This window comes from Astatotilapia calliptera, chromosome 19, assembly GCF_900246225.1.
Source record: "Astatotilapia calliptera chromosome 19, fAstCal1.2, whole genome shotgun sequence".
Lineage (NCBI taxonomy): Eukaryota > Metazoa > Chordata > Actinopteri > Cichliformes > Cichlidae > Astatotilapia > Astatotilapia calliptera.
Window position 1 is genome coordinate 15579958 of NC_039320.1, and position 27366 is coordinate 15607323.

At 42.3% G+C, this 27366-nt stretch overlaps 2 protein-coding genes across 8 annotated transcripts in view; both read right to left on the reverse strand.

Annotated features, from left to right (window-relative positions):
• Positions 1–55: 55 nt before the first annotated feature.
• On the reverse strand, positions 56–8643 carry exd2 (exonuclease 3'-5' domain containing 2). Of its 2 annotated transcripts, none has more exons than XM_026151923.1 (10): positions 8506–8643; positions 7128–7179; positions 6551–6976; positions 5018–5274; positions 4785–4911; positions 4346–4653; positions 4086–4192; positions 3018–3153; positions 2412–2780; positions 56–1487 (listed from the first exon to the last, which is right to left on the reverse strand). In XM_026151923.1, exons 3-10 carry the CDS (start codon positions 6935–6937, stop codon positions 1271–1273), a joined length of 1908 nt encoding a protein of 635 aa, XP_026007708.1. In that variant the 5' UTR covers positions 6938–6976; positions 7128–7179; positions 8506–8643; the 3' UTR covers positions 56–1270. The 2 variants fall into 2 exon arrangements, with proteins under 2 accessions (XP_026007708.1, XP_026007707.1); XM_026151922.1 differs by having other exon boundaries at positions 6536–6976.
• A 382-nt stretch (positions 8644–9025) lies between these two features.
• The window catches only part of numb (NUMB endocytic adaptor protein), a 44194-nt gene continuing 25853 nt past the window's right edge, over positions 9026–27366 (reverse strand). Inside the window, exons 2-11 of one of the 6 annotated variants that reach the window (XM_026151230.1) lie at positions 26721–26857; positions 22281–22355; positions 17478–17510; positions 16640–16714; positions 15324–15464; positions 14911–15115; positions 13801–14097; positions 13540–13683; positions 12329–12460; positions 9026–11301 (exon numbers count right to left, since the gene is read on the reverse strand). In XM_026151230.1, the coding sequence (XP_026007015.1) occupies positions 10547–11301; positions 12329–12460; positions 13540–13683; positions 13801–14097; positions 14911–15115; positions 15324–15464; positions 16640–16714; positions 17478–17510; positions 22281–22355; positions 26721–26846 (1983 nt within the window). In that variant the 5' untranslated portion in view covers positions 26847–26857 and the 3' untranslated portion in view covers positions 9026–10546. Of the gene's footprint in view, positions 11302–12328; positions 12461–13539; positions 13684–13800; positions 14101–14910; positions 15116–15323; positions 15465–16639; positions 16715–17477; positions 17511–22280; positions 22356–26720; positions 26858–27366 lie in introns of all 6 variants that reach the window. The other 5 variants (XM_026151229.1, XM_026151233.1, XM_026151232.1 and 2 more) reach the window with 5 other exon arrangements.

Genomic DNA, 27366 nt, shown 5'->3' on the forward strand with positions numbered 1-27366 from the left:
ACCTGAAAGTCACGAGTGATTCATATATGAAATGTTAAGAAAACCACTTTTGTACTCATTTTTACAGACTATTTATTAAACTGTGATTTTGTAAGAAATAAACAAATGAATGTGGCTGTGTCTTGTTTCGGGGGGGTGGGGAGTGGATGGAGGGTATAGGTGTGTTCAATAACTCATAAGATTAATAAACATCACTTATTTACTGTATCATTCACAGGAAAACATGAATAAATATAATGCAGCTGCTTCCATAAGGTAAATTTCTTATACTCTAAAGCTTTGCAGAGGGTTAAATCTTGTAATTTATCTTCATCACGTCCAAGTTGGCAGCTTTTCTTTACTGTGCAGTTTGGAATCTGTGAAACGACGTCGCTGTTAAACTGAAACGAGCTCATGTCCCGACACAGTCTCCAGTTAGGTTTAGGGGTTAAGAGGCACGTTCACACACGCCATGGAGAGGTCCCAGCCGTCCGGAGAATCGGCACCACGACATAAGCAGGAGTTTAAATAAATGACCAAGTGAAAGCCGCCAACTGTACTTACATTTTGTCTCCCCTGCTGCGATAAGTGTACAAAACCACAGACGCAATACATTCAAGCCCAGAAACACCTTGACTAACTCATCTTTGAAAAAAAAAAGGAAATTGAGCAAAGATGGATTTTATCTTCATGGCATTCCCAGGGAAATTCAGTTATCATCTATTGACCTAAACCAGACAACAGAATGAAAACTTAAACTGGACGGAGAGCCAAAAAATTTAAGGTCCTATAAAAACAACCATCTCTCTGCAAAGCAAATCATTCATAATAAGCTGCTGACCAACAGGGGGTGGAGCTGGAGGTCAAGAATAAAGTAGCAGGCAGCAGCCTTTTCTAAAAATCTGTTCAAGATTTATGATTGTTTGGTTTTTTGTTTTTGTTTTGTTTAAATAAAAAAAGTCCACATGCGAACAACGTGTCCACGACATTGTAAGGTTAGTGTTTTACCTAGATTTCTCTCCACAGGTAGGGTCAGTTACTCTTACTGGAATTTGGCATCAATGTTCTTTGCCCAGTGGGGTCCTGACAGCAGCCACATACTATAACATTTCCATCCCTGCTGCTCAATTAGTGCGTTCACGTGCTCACTAAAAAAAAAAAAGAAAAAAAAAAAAGAAAAAGCAGGTTGGAGAAACTGATGGAGTGGCTGTTGAGTTTCAAAGTAAAAGAGTAAAATCCAGGTTTCCTATCCAGGTGCGAGGTCAGTCGTGCCCTTCTTGGAGATGGAAAGTCAGTTGAGTTTAATGGGCAGGTTCTCTCCGTATTTGCGAAGTAACTTGCTGTGATTGTGATTGATGGACCACAGAGGAGGGAGGTGGCGAGGCTGCATGGTGGTGAGGAAATGCAACCTCCAGCGACGCTCCAGGACCATCAGTCCCCGCAGGCCTTGCTCAGCGTGCGCTTGCACCACCTTCAGACCGTGAGGCACGTACGCCTCGTTTAAAATCCTTCAGAGGAGAGAGGAGCGGTCAGAGAGAGCGCATACTAGCAAAAATGATCATGATACACTACATGCAGCTGTTTAAACGTACAGTGATGATTAGGACTCAACCAATAATTTGGTTCACTGAGTGGGCTGTTAAATTATGAATGCTTCTTAGCATATTTAAACTGGGAACTAAGTGAAGTTAAATGTGACTGTACACTTATGTTTCACTGTGCCTGTGATTGGCAAGTACACATCTTTGCACAAGTGGTTCACAAAAAGTATAAATAAATTCCTTATTCGTCTTACATCTGTGCATTTTTCTGTTATTTGACCACTTAAAAATCTCTGGGCTTGTTGTCCTGTTGCATGACACCGTTTCAGCCTAGCTTTAGTTATTGGACAGATGGCCTCACATCTGATGTTATTTGGTATACAGAGAAGTTCATGGTTGACTCAGCGACTGTAAAATCCTCAGGTGTTGGGTCTGCAAAACAAGCCCAAATCATCACCCCTCCACGACTGCGCTTCATAGTTTGTACAAGGTATTTGTGTTGATATTGTCCATCGATTATGGACAAACATCTCCCACTTTAGTCTCATCTATTCAAAGCACACTCTTTGTCTTGTAGCTTTTTCAGATGCAACTTTGCAAACCCAAACCATGCGGCCACGTTTTTGTTAGTGAGAAGAGACTTGCTCCCGACTGTCCTTCCAAACAAGCCATACTTGTTCTTTTTTTAATTGTCCTGTCACAGCTTTAACATTCAACATGCCAACTCTGTAGAGTCTGAGATGTAGCTCATGGGTTTTTTGCAGTCACTGCTTGGTTATATCAGCAGTGCTCAGATTTACTTAAAACCTAAACGCTAAAGTATTAAAATAATTTAAGGTATCATTAAGACAACCATAACTGACGTGTGATCACGTATCAGTTTAAACTCACTTAGTCTCCAAATTGGCCGCTTGCTGCAGCGCTTCCTCCATCGCCCCCTCTTCGTCATTCAAATTCAGGAAACTCTTGATTAAAGCCTGCAGCTCCTCTCGCCGTTGTTTGGGGAGTCCTTCCCCGGCAGTGAGCAGAGCCCGAGCCGCCGAGCGTACTTTCCGTCGATCAGAGTCCTCAAAGATCCGAACTCCCTCCTCGCAGCCCTGAGGGGCAGAAAACTCTTCAGCCAGCTGCTGTTTCAGGAAGCTGTCGTGTACATTGGAGGCAGCGTGGCAGCTGGTGCACAGCAGCAGGATGTCATGGGAGTTGTGGTCCTTCATCTCTGTGGGAAAATGCCGTCTGTACTCATGCGGCACAATATTTTTCCTTAAGGATCAAACAAAGATGCATGTTAATCACGTCTGCAGTGATTTGGTGGCACCACAAAATAAGACATTTATACTTAAACAACACAAATGATCTTCTGAAGTTCAGAACAAACTTCCAATTCGTCAAGCAAATTTGTTTGTTTTATTGGTTCTGTGCTTGAGATCAGACAAGCAGAACAAGTTCTAAGTAAACCTTCAATATAAATCAACTTCAAAGCGAATAAGTGTGTCAAACCTGATGTAAGAATCTGCTTTTCCACAGACCACACAGAGATTCTCCTTGGCAGTCAGGTAGTAATCCTGCTGCGAGTCAGGACGTCCCGACGGCTCAAACAGCAGCCTCACAATAAAAGGCTCTTCACTCTCGAGCACTGCATCACAAACAGAAGAGCATCGGGTTTTCAGGCTATTCTTTGAACCTCACAGGGATGCAAATGCATAACAGTATTTACAGAGTTTGAGAAGAAAAAGCAACAAAAAAAAAAAAAACACACACATTGTATAGTTCACACTATTAATACTAATACACTTTTTTAAAATGCACAAATCTATACACTTTATACTGGTGGCCACTAGTGCTACTCCAGAGCCTTCCAGTAAACACACATCGTTGACTTCCTCTTTGAGTTATCACTTTCAAAGAAAAAAAACAAACAAACAAATAAAAGACCCTTGACCTATGCCCTGGATTGCACGTTTGAAATCAAAGCAGGCTTCATGTTGCTGTGAAGTAATGACTAAGAGCATGCTTTTTGTAAGGAAGGATGCTCCTGACCATTGCCTTCTCATAGCAAGTCCTTTAGTATATACAAAAAACAAAATCACAAATACTGTATATTCATTTAAGAGTTTTTCATAGTCAAATCCTATTTGAAATGCTGCCGACAAGCGTGACACTGTGCACCAGGTATAACACGAGAACTTACTGGGTAAATCTAAACACCTCAGAAACCCTAGGATGTGGTCTACAGCAACCTGATTAATATTTAAGCATCTAATTGCAAACATTCATACTTAGAATAAGCATCAGAACCAATAAATAACCAACTAAATGTAAAGCAACAATAATTTAAAAAATGAAATTAGAAAGACAGGAAAGTAAAACAGGATATTCTAAGGAGCTGTTGCAGGTGCAGCAACGCACGTCAAGTCTGGCTGTTTAAAGAGAGTCACTGAGAGCCAAGAAAATAAAGAGAGATCTGTGCAGCTGCTGGAAGGAGTGAGACTCGACATGAAAGGGAAAAACATTTAGGTTGTACTTAGGACAGCTGAAAGGCAATAGAGAGGGTTTTATCCAGCATACCTCCTATTCCTTTATCAAGGTACCATTTGGCTTTTTTCTTGTCACAGGTACACAGGGGTTGGCCATCTGGTGCATGGAGGAAACAGTTATCATAGAGGGGAGATTTCCTGGAACAGGCAGAGAGACACAGTATAAAGCAGTTTACATTCATATTTTCCTGTGCAAACGATGCCCCAAACTCACTGTACAGTAACAGCGGAAAACAAACAACTGCTCATCCTCATCTAAGAATGAGCTTCTTTGTCATTAATAACACTCACCTGGCGGAATACCCGGCACCCAGCGATTTCCTCTTGTGATTCTTTCGAGGGTCTGAGACTTGCTGATCTCCAGACTCTGGGTTTTCATAGCCTAACGACCTGGCCCTCCTCTTCCTGTCTCCATCACCTGCCCTGTCATCTCCATCTCCTTGGCCCTTGAACGGCACATCGACCAGACCCTGGCAGCGGGAGGCCAGCTCAGAGTAAGAGCTCCCACTGGAAGAGGCGGGACTGGCTTCAGACTGAAGGCCAAGGAGATGGAGGAAGAGAGCAATGGAAACCTGGGCATCTCTAGCAGCATAAGTCATCTGGAGCGAGCGAAGGGGTAAAGAAAATTATTTTGACAATACATGTTTTTGTTCGATTAGTTTGGCATGGCAGAAGAAACCAGCGACTTGTCTGTACAAGTATAGTATTTACAATACAGTAAGACCCCCACCTGCTCCTTTGTCAACTGATCTGCTTCCCAATCACTGCAACGCACCTCTGGAGATTTGTCTAGAGAGATTTTCAACACATCTGCTGCCAGTGACTTCAAACTGAGTCCGTTACTTACTGAAGTTTGCCTAAAAGGGAGAAGGGAAAAGAAAAAAGAAAAAAAAAAGAAAAAGTGTGTATTTGCAATTGACACAAATAGTTTCGATTATAAGCAAGAGCAGAATAATTTTTTACTTTTGTCGCAAGGCAAGGTGACGCAGGTCAACCGTACACGTCAGCGACAAACCGTAGTCACGTGTCAGTCGCTTGCCATCTTCGTAGCAACCAACTCCCACTTTAAGAATGTGTGGGTTTCTGAGAACTTCCATTAATGTGTGCGGGAAAGGCTGCTGACTGCTGCGAAACGGTAACAGCCTCACCAGGATGCACAGACCCGAGTACGAGGCCATCTGTAGCAAGGAGACCACAGCGGCTTTGCCTTTAGCAGACACCTGTATCCAAACAACAGCAGCTGGGTCAGAAAACACAGAGACAGTTGTGTGAGGTGATGATAATGGATGATGCTTAAAAGGGAAGAAATCCACCACAATTGTGTAATGTCATTAATGTTTTGTAAAGCTCAAGGTGTTTGGTTGTTGGCAAGAACAAAGGAGGGGATTTATGCATCTACACCAATGACAGCTGGTGCAAAAACAAAAACTGTACACAGCCGTTGTCCCCCAGATTTGGAATATTTGACTGAAGTGCAGACCCGTCTACATACCTCGCGAGTTTACTGTTGTCATGGTAACGGCCGTGTATGTACCACCCGATGCTAATGCTAACTCGGCCATGGAGGAGCAATCAGAATTCCCATCCAAATGCAGTGCACATTATAGCTGGGGACTTCAACCATGCTGATTTAGTCAGTATTCCCCAGATTTGAAAAACATATTAAATGTGCAACGAGGGGAGAAAAAAAAACAAAAAAAAACAACACACTGGATAAAGCCTACAGCAACATCCTAAAAGGCTTGTGCACAGACACAGACCTCCAATGGAGCTCTACATCCCTGCGGTTTTAAAGAAGGCCCAACAGCGTCTCCACTTTCTGAGAATCCTCAGAAAAATGGACCTGAAGGAGTCTTCTACCACTGCTCCATTGAAAGTGTGCTGACATATTGCATCGGTGTGTGGTTCTCCAGCTGCACCACAGCACATAGAAAGGCACTCCAGAGGGTCATCAATATGGCCCAAAAAATAAATTAAAAAAAAAAAAAAAATCCTCTTCCCTCCCTGAAGGACCTGTACAGCACTCGCTGTCTTAAGAGGGGACGCAGCATCCTACGGGACTGCACACACCCAGGACACCGGGTGTTTAAGCTGCTGCCGTCTGGCAGGAGGTTCAGGCTGCTGAGGACCCGAACAAATAGACTCATGTCTAATGTGCAATAATAACAGTGTGCAATACTAATACACTTTTTTATTACTAAGTTAATATACTGTGTTGTGTTGCGTTGTGATGTGTCGTATCGTGTTATATGTAGTGCCAACGTAGGGCAGTTTTCCAATGTCATTGTATTATGTATGACTGTGCAATGACAGAGTTATCTTATCTTGTTGTCAGCTTTTAGGGAAAAAGTAGGAATTCCTCACAACCTGAACCCTGAACCCCATGGCCAATTATTCTTCTACATTTAGGTGGATTTTTCTCCTTTTTTAAAAAAAATAAATTAAAAAAAAATGGAAAAACATGGAAAAGGTATTTCTTACGGCGGAGGTCTTTACCCATTCACAGTCAAATCCCAGCACAGGGAAGACTGACAGTTCTTTTTGCATTATTGGCCACAACTGCTGCCATTCTTCTTCAGAGGTCACAATCACTGGTTTGATTCCCAGCAGGTGATCAGAAGACAGGATCCGGGCAGGAAGTGTGGTCTGGCACTGTACAGTCTGAAATTCATCCTTCACAACATGTGGCGGCTGTATGCATGTACACTCCACAGCTGTGACCTCTGTGGACTTTTCCTCAAGATTGTGCAAGGACTCTGCGACCTTCTGGATGGAAGGTAACCTTTTCCTTTTTGTTCGATACACCCGCCATATGAGCAGCCCTCCCAAGGTTGCCCCTAGTACTGCCGTTACGACAGCGGTTAAAGGTCCTCGATGAGACATGCTGACTTGTAATGATCCTAATCAGTCTGAAGTTCAAACCTAGAGACAAAAACACAGTAGAAGCAGTGAGTGAGACGATCTGCAAGTTTTATTCAGCTTGTCTGTTAAAATAAATTGGGAAAAAAAAACAACAACAAACAAAAAAAAAAACAAAAAAACAACAACACCAAAAACAAAGGAGATGACCTACCTTTCCTGCATCAGTGAACCCAGCTGTTGCAATTTAGACAGACAACGCGCATCTTTGGAACAAAACCAGCAAAGACAGGTTATTTTATAAATACCCTTCATAAACAGATCTATGTCTAGGTTTTTACTGTCTTAAAGCAGACAGATAATCCTCACACCATCAATCTCTGCCCATCAACATGCAAAATCCAGAAAATCAATGGCCAAGTTAATCATGTTTGGTTATTTTTTTATTCCAAGAAGCCAGACTTTGCAGTAAATTTTAAGCGCTCTTGAGCCATATGTTGTCCAATCTTTAAGGTAATACAAAGTTTTAATTTAGACATTAGCTGCAATTTACTCATTTTCAAAAGATTTTGATCTACCATTCAATGCCATCTAAAAAGGATCTTTTTAGCAACGGCTTCATTTTTCAATATGACAATCATCTGAAACACACTGACAGTGCAATAAAAACATACGTGGTTAGAAAAAAACAAACAAAAACAAAACAATGGAAAACTAGTAGTCATGTTTTGTCCTTAACATTGAAGCAGTGTGGGATTATCTTGACAGACTTGAACACCACGCAGCCAAAATCCAAATACGAGCTTTGAATGTCCTTCAAGAACAAAACTATGTCTGAAGAATATTTACAGAAATGACAACAAAGCCTGACTAAGAGAGTTCCGAATTTACTTAAGAATAAAGGTGGTCAGACCAGATGGCGTCTTCCAAGCAATACATGTTACAGTAAACATTTGCTCCCATTTTCCTACAAAATAAAAAGAAATGAAGCGTGACTCATGTATAGTTAGTAGCTGCAGCTTTTGATGGTAATCCTGCCATTATATATTTGCACGTGTCCTTTCGGGTCCTAAAACAGGATTAGGATTATTGGGGAAATTGGGGGACAAAACAAGGGCGAATTTAGCGTAACATCGGTCAACTTAGCTGACACTGGTTTGTAAGGATAGGCTAGAGTTATAAGATCACTGCAAAGCAAAAAACAGCTATTGTTAGTTGTTACAAAGAGCAAACACCTCTCGATCAGGTAAGCAGCCAGCTGTTACTATACCGTTTGTTAACACAACTTTTGCTAGCTTCCCTCTGCGACGTAGCTTCAGCTGAAATAAACATCGATAAATTCAGTTCTTCAAATGTCTATCACTTTTAAATGCAAGGCGTACCGCGAATTGCGTTCTGCCTCTAATCCCGTTTACTGTCCTCCAGTTTAGTCAAAGCAAAGTTTAATCAACGTTAGCTTGGTTAGCTGCTGGAGCTAACCGGTTAGCTTGTGAGCTCTTCAGCCCCAATACGTTCTTTAAATGCAACCTGGACGCTAATTTTTAAGCGCAAAGTAGCACCGTACATATCATCCCACGTATTCTGCAGCTTACCTTTACACTTTCGAACAACACAACGCCACTTTATCTCACATGTACACTTGTTTGCTGTGCTCGTCCATCTCTTCCAGAGTGCATTTATATGAAGCTGCAGCGCCACCTGTTGGGGGGATGGACCAATAACAGACCAGTGGAGCCCATAGAATTTTAGCTCTCTGGCAGTGCTGATTGGGTGCGAGCACTTGTAAGGTGATTGCCAACAGCTTTCACACATTTCTGTAATTAATATTTAATATTACATTGCTACAGTGGCAACTAATTGCTAAAAGAGTATGTTTTGTCAAAAAAGCAACTACCCATTAAATCAAAGACACGATTTTTAATCATACAAAAAAAAAAAAAAGACAAATTATCAATTTTACAACCTGAAACCAATTAATATTCTTCTTTTTCTTTTTAAATAAATCTATGAATATAATTTCACTTAATTATTTAAGAAGTTCATAATTAGTCATTCGTGTTAAGAGATTTCTCACATAGTGTATATTGCTTATAATCAAGAACACACACCACTTTTTCCTCTACCACCATAAATTTATTCAATCTTTTAGCTTCAGTATTTTTCCAAAGAAGTGGAACGAAGTAATGAAATAATTACAAAATGGAAAAATAGATCAGAGAATAGATCATATTCACAGGTTTGATTTAAAAAAATAAAACATGACAGAGAGAAAAAAAAAAAAATCAGACAGTGAGAGAAACCATTAATATCTCCCTGCATTTTTCTGCTGCCCGTCAGAACAACAGCCGTCTAACGGAGGTCAGGGTAAGTCAGCATGCAGCTTCTCAGATCCTACAGTACCACAACTGACAAACCGTCGGCGATTGAGGTCACCTGGGAGGTGATGTCGAATCATCTACTTTAGTGCTTGTGCATAAAAAACTTTTTTTAAAAAGAAAAAAACAAAACAAAAAAACCCCCTAAAATTACCAACTTAAAACTTAAAAAAAAATAAAGAGGTGGATTAAAAACAAGATGACACATCCTACAGTGTTAAATAAAAACAAATAAGATAGTTACCACACAAAATGAAAATAAAAATAATGACAATAAAGACAGAAGAAGAAGTTAAACTGTCAAAAACTGAGCACAGGTAAGAGAGGCAACCAGTCGGGCACCACCACCATCGCTAGGTCCACATTGGATGTAAAGCATCTCACTGTAAATAGGGTATCATTGCAGCAACAATCAATCACGGGATGCAACAGATGGCAATAAAGAGACTTGTCTTCAAAAATAAAACAAATAAACACAAAAGTAAAGCAGCTGTCCCTTCACAAAATCTCTTTACATCACATTAAAAATTAGCACTGCCGTGAGCTTTGTGTACAGTATAGATTCTTTATAGATATATATTTTTTGTATAATATATACGATCATTTCTTGTATACACAAACATAAACTCGATTCATTGTAGCTAGCCTGTGCCTTTGGCAAGATTACTTACAACTCTTCTGTTAGATTCCAAAGCTATTTAAAATATACTTAATGCATAAAAATAAAGATTTTGGCATCGTCTCGCTCTATTCTTAAGATTCTGGAAGCTGAGTTCTCTCAGTACTGCTGCATTCCTCTGTCATGCCAACAGGGGGCGCTAGGAACTGGACTTTGTGAAAGGGAGCTGCCACGCCTGGGGTAGTGAAGGAAGCTGCCACACCTGGGGAAGGTGGAGGAGCTGCGGGGAGTGGCTCGGCACAGATATTCCACAGAGTTATGACGACCTTGCGCTCCACAGCAGAAACAAAATAATACAGACAATGCCAATGAAATGCCTCAGGGAGGGGGAGAAGGGGGATACACCCTGTTTTTCATTTTTGTTTTTTGCCTTCTTCTCTCAATGTCACGCAGGGTTCTGCTCCCTTCTGATTTGCCTGCTGTTCTCTACAGGCTTCACCCCCTCCCCCTGCCGCCACTGAGATTTTCCACTAAAACAGAGCGAGAGAGGCAGAACAACATTCTGAGCTCTAGTCAATTAGTCAATTCAACCAATCCAAGTCTTTAACGTCCAGTTCTTTCTAACTTCAATCTTAGTGTTCAGAGCTGGATCTCAAAGGTTTTTTGTAGCTCAGTAGAGAAGGGATTTGTGGGGGAGGGTGTGGTGTGTTGGCGTGAGCGGCCCTCCAGGGCTGCCCACTGGGCCTCAAAGGCATCTTCCTGCTGCGGGGGAGGCTGTGTAGATGGGGAGGATGGAGCGATTCGAGATGGTGCAGCCCAGCTGTCCGCCCCGTTAAAGGTCACACTGTCACTGGATGGCTGCTGGGGAGCGGGGATTGCCGTGGTGGACTGCGGAGGCTTGATGAATGGGCTGATGTTACTGACAGGCTGAGCGTCATGCTGGGGCGTCGTGGAGACCGGGCCGGGAAACGGCTGGGGTTGTGTGGCTGAGCCAAACACATTAGCCACCATCTGTGAAGGAGTGATGCCAAACACAGGAACGCTGGGCTGAGGAAACGGCAGCCCATTAGCCATCGGGTGGGAGGCTGGAGCCTGAGCGTGGAAGGCAGGCTGGCGAGGGGGCAACATGGGCACAGGAGGGGGTATAGAGGGCAAAAAAGCCACTGGGGGACCAGAAGGTACAGAAGCCACGGGCATCGGCACAGGGGCAACGAACGGCTGGGGAGGAGGCGAGGCAGTTGCCAGGATTGGATTGGGCTGCGGGGCTCGGACAGATTTGGAAACTTCTTCTAACCACCGGTCTGCTTCTGAAGGTGTGCGTTTGTGGGAGGAAATAGCTGGAGAAGACGTGGGGGGCACTACGATCACTGGAGTAGGAGCTGACCAGTCACCTCCTGTCAGCAGAAAGTACAAGAATGAGTCTCGACCCAACATTTAACCGGAAAAAACACGAGACACTGCAACAGTGAGACAGAAGCAAAGGCAGGCAAAAAGAGTATCAGGCAAAATAAAAGTTGATCGTGCTACTGATATCTGTGAGCAAGAATGAACGAGAACCTTTTAAAGACCTGAAAGAAAAACACTTTTTCCAAGTTTAATCCTTGAGTTAAATGATCCATGAATGCATTCATTCTTAGTCTGATTTTTTAAATCTTTATTTATCATAATCCCACCCTGTTCTCTTGCTCTAAAGTGCTACAAAAGATTTGGATACCTCACCTGTATCTGCTTTAAATAACCGGGGGCTGCTAACTTACCCCACATCTGCCCTTTAGTTGCTGGGTTATACTATTTAGGAGAGCAGTTCTATAGCAAGACAAGATGTTTTAGGGACTACTCTAATAAAAATCACTTCTTCCTTAGAGAAGACAGATCCTACTATAGGGGTGGCTGTAGCTCAGGTGGCAGAGCAGGTCAGCCACTAATCAGAAGGTCGGTGGTTCGATCCCAGGCTGCCTCCTGGCTGCATGCCAAATATCCTTGGGCAAGATACTAACCCCATGTTTGCTTACTGGTGGTGGTCAGAGGGCCCGGTGGCGCCAGTGTCCGGCAGCCTCGCCTCTGTCAGTGCGCCCCATGGCAGCTGTGGCTACAATGTAGCTTGCCATCGCCAGTGTGTGAATGTGTGTGTGAATGGGTGAATGACTGAATGTAGTGTGAAGCGCTTTGGGGTCCTTAGGGACTAGAAAAGCGCTATACAAATGCAGGCCATTTACCATTTACCATTTACTATGTGCTAATCTGTAGTAATCCACACCACCTTTTAAGCAAGCCATACAAATTTGAATGGTTTGATCAAATCTTGTCTTCTTCCCACATATTCAGTTTAACTAGAAAAAACTGCTCATCACATTAGACTGATCTTATAAGAATTATATTGAATTTTAACTCTCAATCCAAACCCTTTGATGAGCTGCTTACCTGTCCGTGCTGAGGCCGCTGCACCTGCAGGGCTTTTAGCCCATGGGTTAGTTTCTCGAGCGGGCAGAGCAGGGGGGAGAACTGAGGGGTTAGCAGTAGTGGCAGCAGGGAAGGCAGGAGTTGTGCCATTCACTAAAGCAAATAAGAGACAGAAGCTAGTACAAGCAAGCCTGTGCAATGGATGATGTCCATTGGACATGCACAATGTTACTCTGCATTTAATTAGCAGTCTAATGAGGCATAAACTGCACGCAAAATAAATGTTATTCACTAAGTTATGAGAAAATATGAGCAGCCACACATTCTCCAACTGCAAATTTAAACTGCAAGCAACACATTCATCAAGTTATTGGAAACTGGCTGAACTTCTACAGAGCAGAATTACAGGGAAATTCAGCCAAACTGTGAGAAATAAACAACACTGATCATAAAAGTGAATAACCAGGGTTTTAGTGTGTGCTTCTATATTTCCCTGAGTTGGCAAATGCAAAATCACCAGCTGATTGAGCTAAACCATAAAAAACAAATAGTTAAAGTGGACCTATTATACTTTTTCTTATGTTTTGTCATATGATGACAGAGTTCAGTGACTGAACCTGGCATGGCTGTTGGTGCCAGACAGACTGGTCTGAACATTTCAGAAACTGCTGATCTACTGACATTTTTCTACATGACCATCTCTAGGGTTTACAGAGAATGGTCCAAAAATATAAAACATCCAGTGAGCAGCATCAACAAGTTGAAAATGCCTTGTTGACCATCCCTAATAAGGCCTTCTCAGTCGCACAGCTCTGCTCGCTTGCTGATCAACCCTTCTGACTACAAGAGGCATCCAATTAGAATACATTTAGATTAAAAGGAAGCGGAAAAGAGCTAAAATGGTTTGATACATAACAATTATTTTGAGCTGTGAATCATACAGAGCTACTCTAGTATAGTCAAATAATAAAAATTATTTAATTTAAAAAATGAAACAAACATAATAGGTCCACTTTAAGCATCTTATCTGTTTTCACTTAATTGTGTGTTTAGTATTAAAAATAATCTTTAACTTGCAACAGGATCTAACTAAATATAACCTTTTACCAGTAAACAGCAAAGTTATTTCTCTACTACTTTTTTTATTTTATTTATTTATTTATTTAAATGCAGATTCATTCAGATCTTCTCACAGTACACACAGCTGATCGGAAAGTTTTACAGGTTTTTACCCGGTGCTACAGGAGACTGTGGGGATGAAGCCGGTTTAGGCATCGGCGCTGAAGAGAAGGGATCCTCTGGCGGTCCACTGAAGGCCGTGGCGATCTGAGTACACAGTGAACTGATGCTGTCACCTTCTCCTTCTAACTCAAGGACTGGAGGAGGTGCACATTAGAAAAGAGGTAAAGGTCAGCATAAGCTTATATGCTATAAGAACATGGTAGAAGTATTTTATTGTGCATATTTGCAAGGGCAGTAACAGTTGGACTCACCTGTGTTTTTCATGGGGAAGTCAGATTTGCGCTGCATAGTGGAGGGCAGGTCATTCATGCGCAGTGACTGCTGTCGTTTGAAGGGAGATGTCTTCTGACTAAGTGCCGGGAAGCCTCTGAAGGAGCTCTGCCTGTGGAGAATCTCAACTGGTGCGTGTCTGCGGGGTATCGCCTGAGGTCCCAGCATGGGCACTGAAAGAGGCGGGGACGATGAGGGGGACGGTGAACCGCCCGTCTGGTGGACTGACGAGTTTGTCACACTTGCTGCAGAGTTCCCAGCAACCTTCACTTCTGTCTCTGCTGTAAGAGATGCGCAACATTTAGACAACAGGCCTCTGCAGTGGTAAGAAATCACAAACAAATTAAAGCTTGTGACATGTGCCGATTTAATCAGTCATGCTTTTTAATCATATCTACATCTGTAATTCACTGTGCAACACTACACCCCCTCACAGAGAATGGCAGGTGTAGGGGTCTGAGAACATCTTAGAATAGAATAGAAAAGCCTTTTATTGTCATTGTACATCAAATGTAAATGTAATAAAAATGTACATAGTAGGACAGCAAGAATAAATAACATACAAGAGGAATATATGCAACAAGGGAAAGGCACAAAAGAGCTTGAAAGTAGAATATAGAGTCAGTGATGAAGGTTACTAAGACCATGGCTCAGATTGCTGGTTGGGTGGGCAGGGGTGGTGGGCGGGGAGGGGAGGGGGGGAATAGTTGCCTATCCTTCCATCTTCTTTTGATGTTTTCTTTTTTTTTGGGTGCTTTACAGCGACCTTCTGAGTCAAATTACAAATCTGAGACTGGTGCGAGGGGGAAACTTTCAAATGAATGGTTATATATTAGCTATTGTACATTTAAGGCATTTTAAGGAGCCGCTAATCTGCTGCCATGGCTTTGTAAAAGAAAGAGGTTATGTAAAGCAGCATCAAACTACTATATGCTGATTCGAGCTGTGCTGGTTTATCATACATCTCATTTAAAATATAATCATAAACTTTTAAAAAGTCAATAAACTATTAAACCTTTTTTTAAATTGTGTGGAAGACAAACCGGTCGATCTAATCCTGAGGACGGGGAAAAACACAACTAGATACAGACCTTTTTTAGCATCTTGTAGCTGCCTCATGACTTCTTCCCGCTCTGCTGCTTCTGTTGCTGTAGTAACACGAAAGGAGCCCTCGCGGGTGAAAGTGGTTCGGTTAGTGTCAAAGGTTGCCGTGACCCCACACTCCTTTTCCCGTTTCTGTTTTCGTTCCAGGCAAGCAGCGAACGCACAACCCACAGCGTGACTGAGACGCTCTCCCTGAGAGAAACAATTCAAAAAGCACACTGAAGTGCGTGATATCAAAACGGCCATCTAACCTAAGTGATTCAGGGATATGACGGTCTTTTAAAAAAAAAAAAAAGGTTAATCGTACACCTCTGAATATGAACTCCAACATTTTTAATGTTCACTGTCAGTGATTATGAATCAGGAAAATAGAACTGCAGTTACAAAAAGGAGTCCCTACTGAGTCTTTAATGGCCATAAAACAATGGCAGATCCAGCGTCGTGTGGTGCCATCCCTGCAGATGTAAGAGAATGCCCGCTCAAAATTCCTGTCTGGAGCGCAGAATGACACCTTCTCTATTGTCTGGTCCAGAATCAGGTCCTGCAAAAAACACACACAACCTTATTATTTTTTGATGCCGTGATTTTATTGCTCAAAGGAGGTTTTCTGATCATCAAGATTCTCTCAGCCACTCCAAATTTTCCAAAACTGGAGTGTCTGTAGCTCAGGGGGTAGAGCAGGTCATCTAATAATCGGAAGGTTAGTGGTTTGATAAATGGCTGCTCTAGTCTGCATGCAAGGTGCTTTGTATTTAATATTGTTGCTGCTTTGGTGCTATATAAATAAACACCTGTAGTTAAGACACTCTGTTACCATTTGAAAACATGGGCTGAAAATGTTCACAGTAAATAATAACTGAATGAAAACGAGCCCAAAAAGATGGAACTAATTACATCCAGCTTCAGAAGGATGCTTGGAAGGAAGCTTGCCACAGTTAATACATTAATTCTAATAAAGCATAATCTAGACAAATGGCAATACAATTATAGAAAAGACAAGATCAACAGGGGTAGTACAGTACATGCAGAACTTCTTAGCAGTACTTTCTCACAAATTAGTTATTTTCCACAAAAGGAAATGTTCTACTCCTTCATTATTTCTCATTTAAAATATTTAAAAACCAGCTTGGTAGCATTCTTTAACAATTATCCCCAAGAAGTAAATTGTTAGCTAGAAAAATGTTATGAAAACCGAAATTAGTCAAGTTACATGCAGTGCATAGTTAACTCACCTAACACATGCATGGTGCATTTAACTTAAACTTATCTTAAACTACATTCTGTGCTCACCTGCATGAAATTGCTAGCAAAGGGTTTATTAGTAATCAATGGCACAAAGAAAAATAGATGGGAAAAATGTATTTTCTTTTCCATGTTATAATCTCCACACAAACCACAAAAGACCATCAGCACTGGCAGTCTGAGGCTGTTGTCTGGCAACAAACTGATGCATGCAGTACCAGTTACTTCCAGCAGGTGTCAGTGGAACCTGTAATATGACCCTGTTTACCTGAATCTTATCTACAGGTGCACTAAGTACATATTTCCAGTGATCTGCCTTTTGGAGGTCACTAGGCTACAATTGTAGTAGCTTATCTTATTCACTGCTGAAGCTCAGCAGCTTCCACCTTTACAGCTGCTAAAGCTACTCGTAATTCCTCCGACTGTTCTTTCCTTTTGATCAAGGTGCGACAGGCGACCGGAGGGACTCATTACCTTTGTTTTGTCGTCTACAACACGAAGACCATCTGCCGACACCCACAACACAGCTCGCACAGGCTTCTTCCCAGCCTGGAAAACACACGACAGGGATGGAATAAGTTAAGAAACAAGGAAACTTTTTCAATCTTTCCACATGCCTCAAGATTACTTCCCTTTGTGTTATTCCTTGGAACCTTCTCATAGAGGGGTAAGGAAGAAAAAAATATATATATCAGTCAACACACACACACACACACACACACACACCTGTAAATACATAGAAACCAGCAGGTAAAAAGACAAAAGAGAAGACAAGTCAGGAGTTGTTGCTTTTTTTTTTTTTTCTTGCTTTTTTTTTTCTTTTTTTTTGGAGGGGGGGGGGGGGGGGGGGGGGGGTGTCACACCGTAGGACCCAAATTTAAAGCAAAGAAGTCGATATGAGATTTTTGTGCCCTGATGCATTCGACAGTGAACCCCATTGGTTAGAACAACAACAATAAACAAGGAAATGTTCATTCACAAAAAAACTGTTCATTGTTCTATTCTTGGTTCAAGGAAGAAGAGCTGAAGGGAGAGAGTCACGCATGTTAATACCACACACACACAAACACACAACAGAAAAGTGCCCTGCCCCAGCCTAAACCGCCCCACCTGCTCACAGCCACATGCATCATTACGTTTGTCTCTCCCCAGACAGATTCCCCCTGTATTATGAACGCGTGTGTTTGTGTGTTTTCTTCCAGCCTTCAGATGTGATCAAAGGGTGAAGTGTGAGAGGAAGAAAAATAATAATAATAATGATGATGCTAATAATAAAGAGAAACACACTCAGACACACAAAGCAATAACTTACTTTTGAAAAGAATCCTTTGAAGAATTTCCTGTCCTGGAAGTGGATATGGTAAAAAGGGGAGGGTGGGTGAGAAGGGCGGAGGAGGTGGAAGGAGGAACAAGGCATGAAAATGTTACCTAGGAAGTCTAAAAATTGTCGGGAGCCGAAAGTAAAGGATTGGATTTGGTTTATTTTTGGTGAAGCTGGGTTATGTGTGAGAGTGAGTGGGTGAGGGAATGGATCAAGTAGCTCCATGTGATTCCACAATGAGAGAGATGTTTCGATGATGTGTTTGATGATTACTGTTAGTAACACCACAATGGAAGCAAGAATACCCCTGAAAGCAAGACCTCCACAGGCAGAAAAACCACCCAGGAAAACGTACAGAGCCGTCTGAACAGAGGTGATAAAGATGGCAGATCATTAGGTTTCTGTCTGTGGACGTGAAATTCCTGAATCCCTTTTCGTTCTTTTTCCCTCTGATTCCCGGATCGAGACACTTTGCATTGTTGTTCAGCAGACAGAAACAAATTCCCACTGACAGCAGTTTGACCTCTGAGTCAAACCTGTGACTGTTCAATGGTCAGTCTGAGTCTGGAGTCATGTTTAGGCTTCCACAACCACATCAAAAAAACCAAACCAGACCTGGCCTAGTCTTAGCCACCCCACCCTCCCTCTTCTTTCACCCACTCCCCAAGAGTTCCTCGCCTCCCCGTAAGCTCTGAAAAGGAGTACCACTCCGCTCCTGTTACACAGCCATGGTGGAGACGGCACTCCAAGCGCCATGTTAATGCATGATTTAACATGTTAACCAGAACTGGAGATTCATTTGGAATGAGCTAAGCGATTGTTAGGGTATGTGTGTGTGTGTGTGATTGTGAGAGTGTTTTACATTTATGTTTGAGAGAACCACACAGACATGCTGATGATAGCAAAGCCTGCAAAGTTAGTATTAGTATGCTATGGTTAGGGGGAAAAAATCTCTAAAGGGTTAAGAGGAATGTGGAGGGAGGAGGATTTCGAGGCATTTCTCTGCATTAAAAACCTGCTTAAAAAGACAAAAAAAAAGCACCAACAAAAAGGTAACACAACATTCAAGTATTCAATGTGTGAAGTGAGATGGAACTAAAGTGAATCGGAGGAGTTTTGCGAGCAGAAAGGGTAGTTTTTAAATAGATGAAGGTGATTCCAACAAGACAAAAAATAAAAACAAAGCTGTGTAGCCAACATGATCGCTGTAGATAAAAAATAATAATACGTTGAACATTGAGTATTTTAACTACTGCCTACAGTTACAACCTTTCATTGTCACACCCAACTGGTGGTTTAAAGTCATTTTGCCCTCAAAACAACGGTAGCCACCAACAGGATGTGTAACAACGTATTGCACAGCTTGTGCAACATCGGTCAAGCTGCTGCTTTCTGCAACAGCTCACACCTTACAATATTTGTCACAAGGATGAAAGAAATCTCTAATGCAAGACAGCATGCTCTTAATCCTGGACAGTGGATTATTATTGATGATATGTGGCTTATTTACTTATTTTTTCCTTCATGAGATCAGGTTTGTGGTTTAAAAAAAATAAAAATAAAAAATAAAAAATAAATGGCACCGAGACCAGAATATTAATAGTGGGGGAGGCTAGCACAGGAAGTACTTTAAAAGTTTGCATCACAGAAAGCACATATTTTAATTGTTTTAGGTCCACCGTCAATGATACATCCTCAGGCTACTGGGCGTTCATGCCCAAATGCAACTAGGTCTTCTAAATGTGTCAGCAGTTCCTCGTGGAGTGCCTCACCCAGTCTGCACAGAGGTAACACGCCAACGCACTATCATCTCCTGAGTAACAGCAAAAACATTCACACATTCACTCAGAATACACTTCAAATCCCCAGGCTGCTGGCCAACAACGACAGGAAGTGATGTCACGATGACAGGAACGAAAAAAAAAAAAAAAAAAAAAAAAGGCAGCGTGGAGGTTGATGGTGGTGCAGTGCAGCTTTCTTCTCCACTCGCCTCTGCCCCACCTCCTCCCATGTGAGTCACGGGTCAAAAAGCTGTGAGAAAACTCTTATTATCGTCCCAAAGGCTGCTGGGAATGCAGCGGCGTCGCCTCAGAGCTGTGGCTGTCACACTTGCAATCACACACACCGGCTGAAAGGCTGGACCACCAACATGCACCCTCAAGCACAGTGCACATACAAGGACATCTAAACACATTTCTTTCTCTGCAGTTATTTCTCACGGCACATCAGCTTGTTGTCATTGGTTTTTGTCCGTTTCAAGACTTTGTGCCGATGTTGGCTGACTGTATAGGTAACGTGGCTGCAGTTAGCTGACTTTCAGAAAACAGCCTCCCCTCATCGACCAGGAGCAGATATTAAGTGCCTACAGGTGTGGAGTCTGGTTCCTGACCAATTTAGTTATTAGTTTCTGGAAATAGAGCAATATTAACTCGCATGTCTCTCCAATGGTAGGGACTGTATTTGTTGCCTGGCAACAGTCTGCTTATTAAAGCATCAGTGAGGATGAACTTGGATGTATCAGGGCCTCGCTAATTGTATTTTTGTTTAAAGGGTCGCCCTGGTCTCCTCTGACAACCTTAACTTTGACGTGGATCATAGGCATCAGGGGGCTGCTCTCTGCAAGGCTGTTTACGCAGACTTGTCCTGGCATCATGGGCTGCGTTTCAAACCATCCATTAAAAACCTTTCACTCCAACCTCATTTTCTCAGCAAAATGCACACTTCGTATGCTGCATCACGGGGTCACAGTACGGCAGGCTACAAACACTACAAACCTACTCTCATCTACTGACTGAAATGGAAGAAGAATGATGGAAATGAGGGGCAGACTGACACAGTACAGCAAGACTCATTTCTGTTTGCTGCTCCACTGCTTTGAGCTCCAGTGATGAATGTTAATGCCAGAATAATAATCCTCCTGCATTATGAATTTTTTAACTGTGAAGACTTAGTATCACTATGTAAAATCTATGGGACAACCCTAAGGAACACAACAACAATGTGCACCTCAAGACGGCGGCACTACAATGAGGAAGAGGGGAAACAGATCTGCATCCCTGCCACTGGGAAGGACAGGAACTATGTTGGAACACATTAGCAGTTCTCAAGCCAGTGGCAGATTGTTTTCCGGCATTTCCTGTAAGACAAGCCATTCAGGGCACAGGTAAAGTGCCACATCTAGGCCAGAGCTCAACATTTAGCAAGAATATAATGGCAGCAGTTAAACTACAAACAAACGTTTTGGTTTTTCTAAACACTCCCAAAATATAGTTTTGCAAATACATAGTTTTGAGAGTGTTGGTGTAAAATACCGATCCTGCAGATCAATGAAGCCGTGCATCTGGCCATTTACACATAAGGCTTTTGGCCAGTGAGGAAAGCGAGGGCGAGCAGCAGCGGAGGAGACAGGGGAGGAAATGTCATTAGGCTGAGGAGGGTCAGACAGTCGCAGCCTGCAGGAGGACGGGAGGCAGAAACACCCGCCTCTCCTCTTGAGTTGGCTCCATTTTGTCGGCCTTGTTAAAACGACTGTAACTCAATAAGAGCTCGCGGCCTCGGGCTCCGTGTTAACCACGTGACCTCATCAAGCACCAGTGTGTGCACGACACTGATGTGTGTTGTATCTGCAGTCGACCTTTGTGCATTTTCTGTACACTAAGAGAACAAGTGTGCTGCAGGGCATGCAGCATGTCTGTCTGCTCTGCCTCTGGGTGCACTTCGCCCTGTGTGCGTACACATTATCCCACTATGAGCTCCATCTCAGTGTGCATGCTGTGCAGCGAATGTCGACAGCTGCATCCAAATATAAGCAAATGTGTGCTCACGTATGTTTCATGTCAAACATTTTCCTCCACAAGTAGCGTGTAGAATGTCTGTTGTGTTTTCTAAAAATATAACAAAATGTCAGTATGCAAAAGTGAGAAGAAAGGCCCTTACATATAACTGTAAGACTGCGTGTGAGTGCACATTCTCTTATTTGTCTTGCATTTCAACTAGCATGTTTTTCTGTATAATCGTTCTAAGAAAGGGTTCTCACAGCTCAAGCAGTCTTCAGTAGTTTGTTGAGCTCGACTAAGAGCCGCTTTTTCACAATAGTGAGAAGAAGAGGCATTGATAACAAGTGAAACAGGGTGTGAATTCTCAATTATTCTGAGTCACCTCAAACTGAAACCAAAAGCTGTCAGCAGACACGTCGAGCGGGAGATTCATTACCATTGCTGGCACAGGAATCAAATTTACGTCTGCGCATGACGTCATCTCGATCATACAGAGGCCGACTGTAGCAGCAGACCTGCCGACTCAGGTTTGGCCCCAACTACAGAGAATCAGCCTCTTTTGCACCGAAGAGTTTATGACCTGGGTGGGGCCTTGGCAAACAACTGACAACGTGGAAAAGCAATAGCGCCATTGCTTTCCCCGTCCTTCCCCTCCTCCTGCTCCTCAAACTGGAATTTGTTCCTTTTTGCGCAACTCCGCCGGAATCTGCTCCAGCAGGAAGTACGTGCTGACCTGCTCTGGCTGAGAGTGTGCAGAGAGAGCCAGACAGGAGAACAATCGACACACTTGGGCCTCTATGTACTAGAAAGCTAAGTAGGAATAAGCAATGATAAAACTCTTGGAAGGAGAGTAATGATAGCTAAAGGAGGGCTACCTTAGAAATAGTTTTTAGGAAAAGTCAGTAGGATGTTGGGGAAATAGAAAAGTAATGGAGGAAAAGTTGAAAGAAAGAAGATACAAGTAGGAAATAGCAGCCTCATTCCTGGAAGTACAGAAGATATTTCTAGTGAAACCTACCGTCTTCAACCGTTTTACTGCATCTTCACAGATGTGCATGCCTCTGGATTCATCCACCTCCACATGTCCCAGGTACTGCAGGGCACAGAGAAGTAGATGGACAGGAAAAAAAAAGGAAAGAATGAGTAATGCTGTGACAAACCTTTCCTGTGGCCATCTCTGCTGATGTTTAACTAAGGCTACAATAATAAACTTTAGAATGAGATTAGGTATTTAAATGAGCTCAGATTGTCTAATATCCCCTGGTACCCGAACGCTGGTGATTTATACACCTAATTAAATTCCGTTTTGAGGTCAATTGCAGTCAATAGCTCCATAGCTGATCTCTAATTTTGTCCATGGAGAAAATGATAACCCGTTCATGAGAAATGTATATGGGCAAGTGTGTAGACTGTAGTGTGTGATCCTGTAAGGGGACACGAGGAAGATCAAAGAAGCACGCAAAGAGGCAAAAACAAACTGCCCCTTCCGATCTCTTTGTGAGCTGACGGAAACAACGTAGGCTGTATATTTTATCTTTTGAGCTTCACCACCTTCCAGTAATGGCTGGCTCATCGCAACTCTAGTTAAGACTATAGCAGGTTCCAGGTTGTTCCAGGTTATTATGCAATAACTTGGCAGATGCTCCTACAGTATATTACTCCAAGGCTTCCCACAGTATATTGTTGCTGGAGTAGGCTGCTTCACATGACTCAAAACTGCCTGTACTGACACTTCAAGTATAAAGTAAAGAATAACTTTGAAGTGCGAGCAGTGCATTTCAGCTTGTGGCCTTCAGCAGGGTCATTTTCATCCTATCCTGTGGCTTGTGAGTGCAAACATCCTGGTTTTACTGTGAAGTTGCTGATAAAGCTGTAGCGGTGACCTTTTCGGACAATTTTCCTTCTCGCTGTACTTTGGAAGTAAATAAAAGGTCTCCAGTTATGTTAGACAAAGTCAGTACGCCTTTTAAATCACACAGAATTACAGTTCATGGGGAAGAGTCATTACCCCATATATGCCAAACATTTATTGAGACTAAGCTACGGTAATTAGAGACGAGATATGTCAGGGTTAGTCAGATTCAGCACTGGAAGCTGCACTAAATGATCGTCCACATTATACGTTCCGTCCAATCACCAATTTCTCGGGGGAAACCCTGTGCTCCTGACTATGGAAATACTCGCCAGGAGTGAAAACCTTACGTGAGTAGGCTGAGCTCCAACTGAATGAACAGAAAAGGCTGCCGCTTCCTGCCCGACCCTTCCCGCCCCTTTCAGACCTGAAGCAAGATCACGCCCTGCTGTGTGTCACTCCAGAGGAGTCACAACCTTGACTACTCCAGAAGCCATTGTGCATGCTGAGCTGGAGAGGAAGTCCTTACCCTTTCCTTATAGATACACATGCTGACCCACGCCTTTCACCCCCACCCTCTGGCCCTGCTATATTGAGCGTGTGACGCAACTGCTGTGAGTCATACTGTCGCCGTTTTGGAATACACATGCACGTAAACACACATCGATGGATGCAAACGTGCAAGGTGTTAAGGACAATAGTGATGCGAGGAGGCAGCTGTGGACAATGAAAGCAGCGGGGCTACTAATCGGGGATCATCCAGAAGGATGTGGCAGAGGTGAGATGAATAAATGCAGGGGAGACTTGAAGTGTCACAACAGATTCTTCATTATGGCGTCTTACTCTGCTCCATTAGTAAATAGCTGCCAGCAACAATCTGGGGGCTGAAACATTCACATGTAACAGAAGAAGAACTCCACCAAATAAATGGAAAATAATAGAATTTGAGGAGATTTCTGCACATGTGCAATTTGGTTCTGAAATTCAGATTTGTGTGTGGGTCCCTTCCAGGATTAGAATCACTTGACAACTATCCTACGGTGGGCTACGATTAGATGAAGCTAAATAAAACAAACTTCAAATTTTTCCAGCAGTAAAAGGCCAACAGAGCAACCATAAACAGAGAAAGTACTAGGGCTGCTTGATAATTGCAACAATCATAAACGTGTCTATTGCTGGTCAGTAATTATATCTATTAACATGGTTATTCATTAACTTAAATGCATTGAATTATTAAACTGTGGGATGGTTTCACTGAACTTTATAGCTAGGTCAAATTAAAAATGTAAGAAAAAGGGAGAGTTTTAAGGTTTATCTGGTTAGGATTTGAGGTATTTTTGCCAATTTCCAGTCATCAGAAATAAGAGCAGCCCTTTGGGCAGGCAGTACTGTAGCTACAGGGAGAGAAATGTACAGCTGACACTCCCAACCAACACCTCTGTCTTACACTACAGAAAGCAGCACCTACAGGTCCCCGTCAATAATTCTTCCACAGTTTTGCCCATTGAAAAATTCAGAGAAATTTACTACTTCTAGATAGATTTTGGTTCAACAAAAGGTTCACTTTTGTTTGATTTTTGGTTCAAACTGATCTAAACTATGAAGGAATTTACAATTTTAGGGGCATGTGAAAGACCCGCCACTATAAAAGAAAGGAGTGTATATCCTCTGGATGTGACCTGGGAATTAATTCCGAGAACTTGCTATAAATCAGTGTCAAGTGACAGTGCAAAACAAAATTCAGTCCAATTCCATAAGCAGCCTCACAAACGTCTCCGCTGGTAAACAGCACACACAAGCAACTGAATCTAATCTTGCATCTGCCACCAGCCTTCAGCAGTCATAAGGCTGATCTTTCCATATGAAAAACCAAGTCTACATGTTTATGCCTTTCACCATCACCTTGAATTATAATAGATATATTTAACATTAAAACAATTTGCTTATACATAAAAAAAATGTACAAGCACTACGTAACAGGCCCTGATAATGACAATTAAACTCATAATCTTCTTGCCAAAGGCACTACAGAATGGGTGGGTATTCTTCTTCTCCTTCCCTGCATGTCCTGTCCTACCATGTATTTATTACTCTGTATTGTAGCAGTCTGTTATAATTTCACCACAACTATTCACACACAGACAAACATTCATGCAGAACGGGGCTCCTCTAAGGCACCTAGAGCAGGAGACAGGGAGCAGCAGGAGGGGGAGGAGGGATACAGATGAGTAGCATGGTAGGTTGCACCATTGCGATGAAAGCCAGTGTAAAGGTGGAAAGAAAAATACTGGTGGAGTAGTGTGCGTTTGGCTGCAGAGATAACATAAGGACAGTCAGGTTTTTTTCCCCCCCATTTACCTAAAGTATCTGGCTTCTAAGTCAGTGGCTACTTTTACACCTTCACTGTGGTAATTATGGCTAATTATTACTTTTCAAACAGATACAAACGTTTTGTAAATGTCACAAACCTTTTTCTGTGTTTCTAAGTCAAGAAAATACTATCAAAAGTTAAAATATTCTATTATTTTATTATACCAAATAACACAGCTAATACTCCTTAGCCTTGCTGAGCTAAGAAAAACATTATATTAACAAAATCCAACTTACTTTGCACAACAGAATGAAACTGACGTGCGGTTGTCAACAAAGGGATAAATGCCTATTAAAGAATTTGCCATATGTTGGTAATCCATGATTAAAATATCTCTTAAAATATGAACTAAGGGTTAGGGCCATAGCAACAAAATCAAAAATTATGTGCTCATAAGACCTACATTTCTTATATAAGCATATAAAAGATTAAATACAATTAGCGTGAAGGGTTTTCTGCTCATCTTGTTGGAGAAAATTAGGATCTCAATATTCTATTCTGGACTTCGTGAAAGCATCTGGACAAGCAATTCTTTTTAAAATGAAGACCGTTTATGCAATTCCAAGAGCAAATTGCTCAATATTGCTCAATAAAAACTACATAAAGGGAGCACATAGGTGACATCAAATTAAAGCTTGTACATTTGCTTATGCACAATTTACATCCACTGAACAGCCGCCAAGCTTAGAAATTCTGAGGTAAACGTTCCCTTTCATGACTCTGAAGTCTTCAGTTCCCTTTTATCCCGAGTAAGAGGAGGATTTGAGCCCATGTGATGGGAGGAAGTGTACCGTCACACTTCTGTTTGCAAAAGTAGGAGGGTTTTGTTGCCAAAATAAGGTGAGATCGCCACTTCATCAACTGCTGCACAGCAGGGCTGACTGCCATTTCACCATGTCCCCGACTTATCTTGCCAGTAATGAAACATTTCTTTCAATTCCACATATTTTTACTGGGGATTCAAGTGGTTCTGATACTCCTAAAACACAAAGTAATTGTGCACACACATCCCACAGGTTTGTTAGACTACAGCAGATAATCCCGCAACCTAGATAAAAACTGTGCTCAAACTCTCTGAATGGTTATGATTAATCACAAGCCGTGTCCTTGGGGAGGAAGGTGGTATGAAGAAGTTTCGCAAAGGTAAGAATGCATCAAAGTGAGGTCAGCCCTGCACTCCGTTTCTGTGTCTGAAGTGGGGTGTACGCAGGTGTGTGTGTGTGAGGGAGAGTCACCTTGACTGCAAAGCTGCATTTGCCGGTGCGGACTGCCTCTTCGTCTGTCTGCCACTGGTGCGGCCGACTCGACTCCGGCACGTAAACGTCTTTCTTCCGGCGGAAGCTCTGCCGTAGCTTATTCATCGCTGAGCTCCCTGTAATTGGAGAGACATTTTTAATAATCTTACAGTGAAAACTGAGCTGTCAGCAGCAGCAGTGAAATAAAGAAGGTGCAGCACTAAAAAGCTGGAGATTCATCTAACTCAGGTTAAGCTTAGTGTTTTTCTACAGTGAAATTATAGATAATGGTCCAAAAAGCAGGCGATCACGCAAACCCACAGCAGCAGAATAACACTTTCAGCAGTCTTGTTTTGATGCCTGTAAATAGGAATCCTTTAAACTCTGACATCAGTGCAAAACACAGTAAGCTGCTGTGTCTCTGACTCACCAGGAGAAACAAAAGAGGCTGAGACTTTGCAGTGTTGGGAGTCAAGGCAGTGAAAATAAAAGGGAGCAGTGTTCCTTTTATTCAGAGCCTTTTTTTTTTTTTACCACAATTTAACAGACAGTGTTTGCACATTTTTAATTTAGATGGTCTGACATTTTCCATTAATATCTCAAACACTGCACTGAGGCCTCTCTGGGGGGAATTTAGTAAAACAAA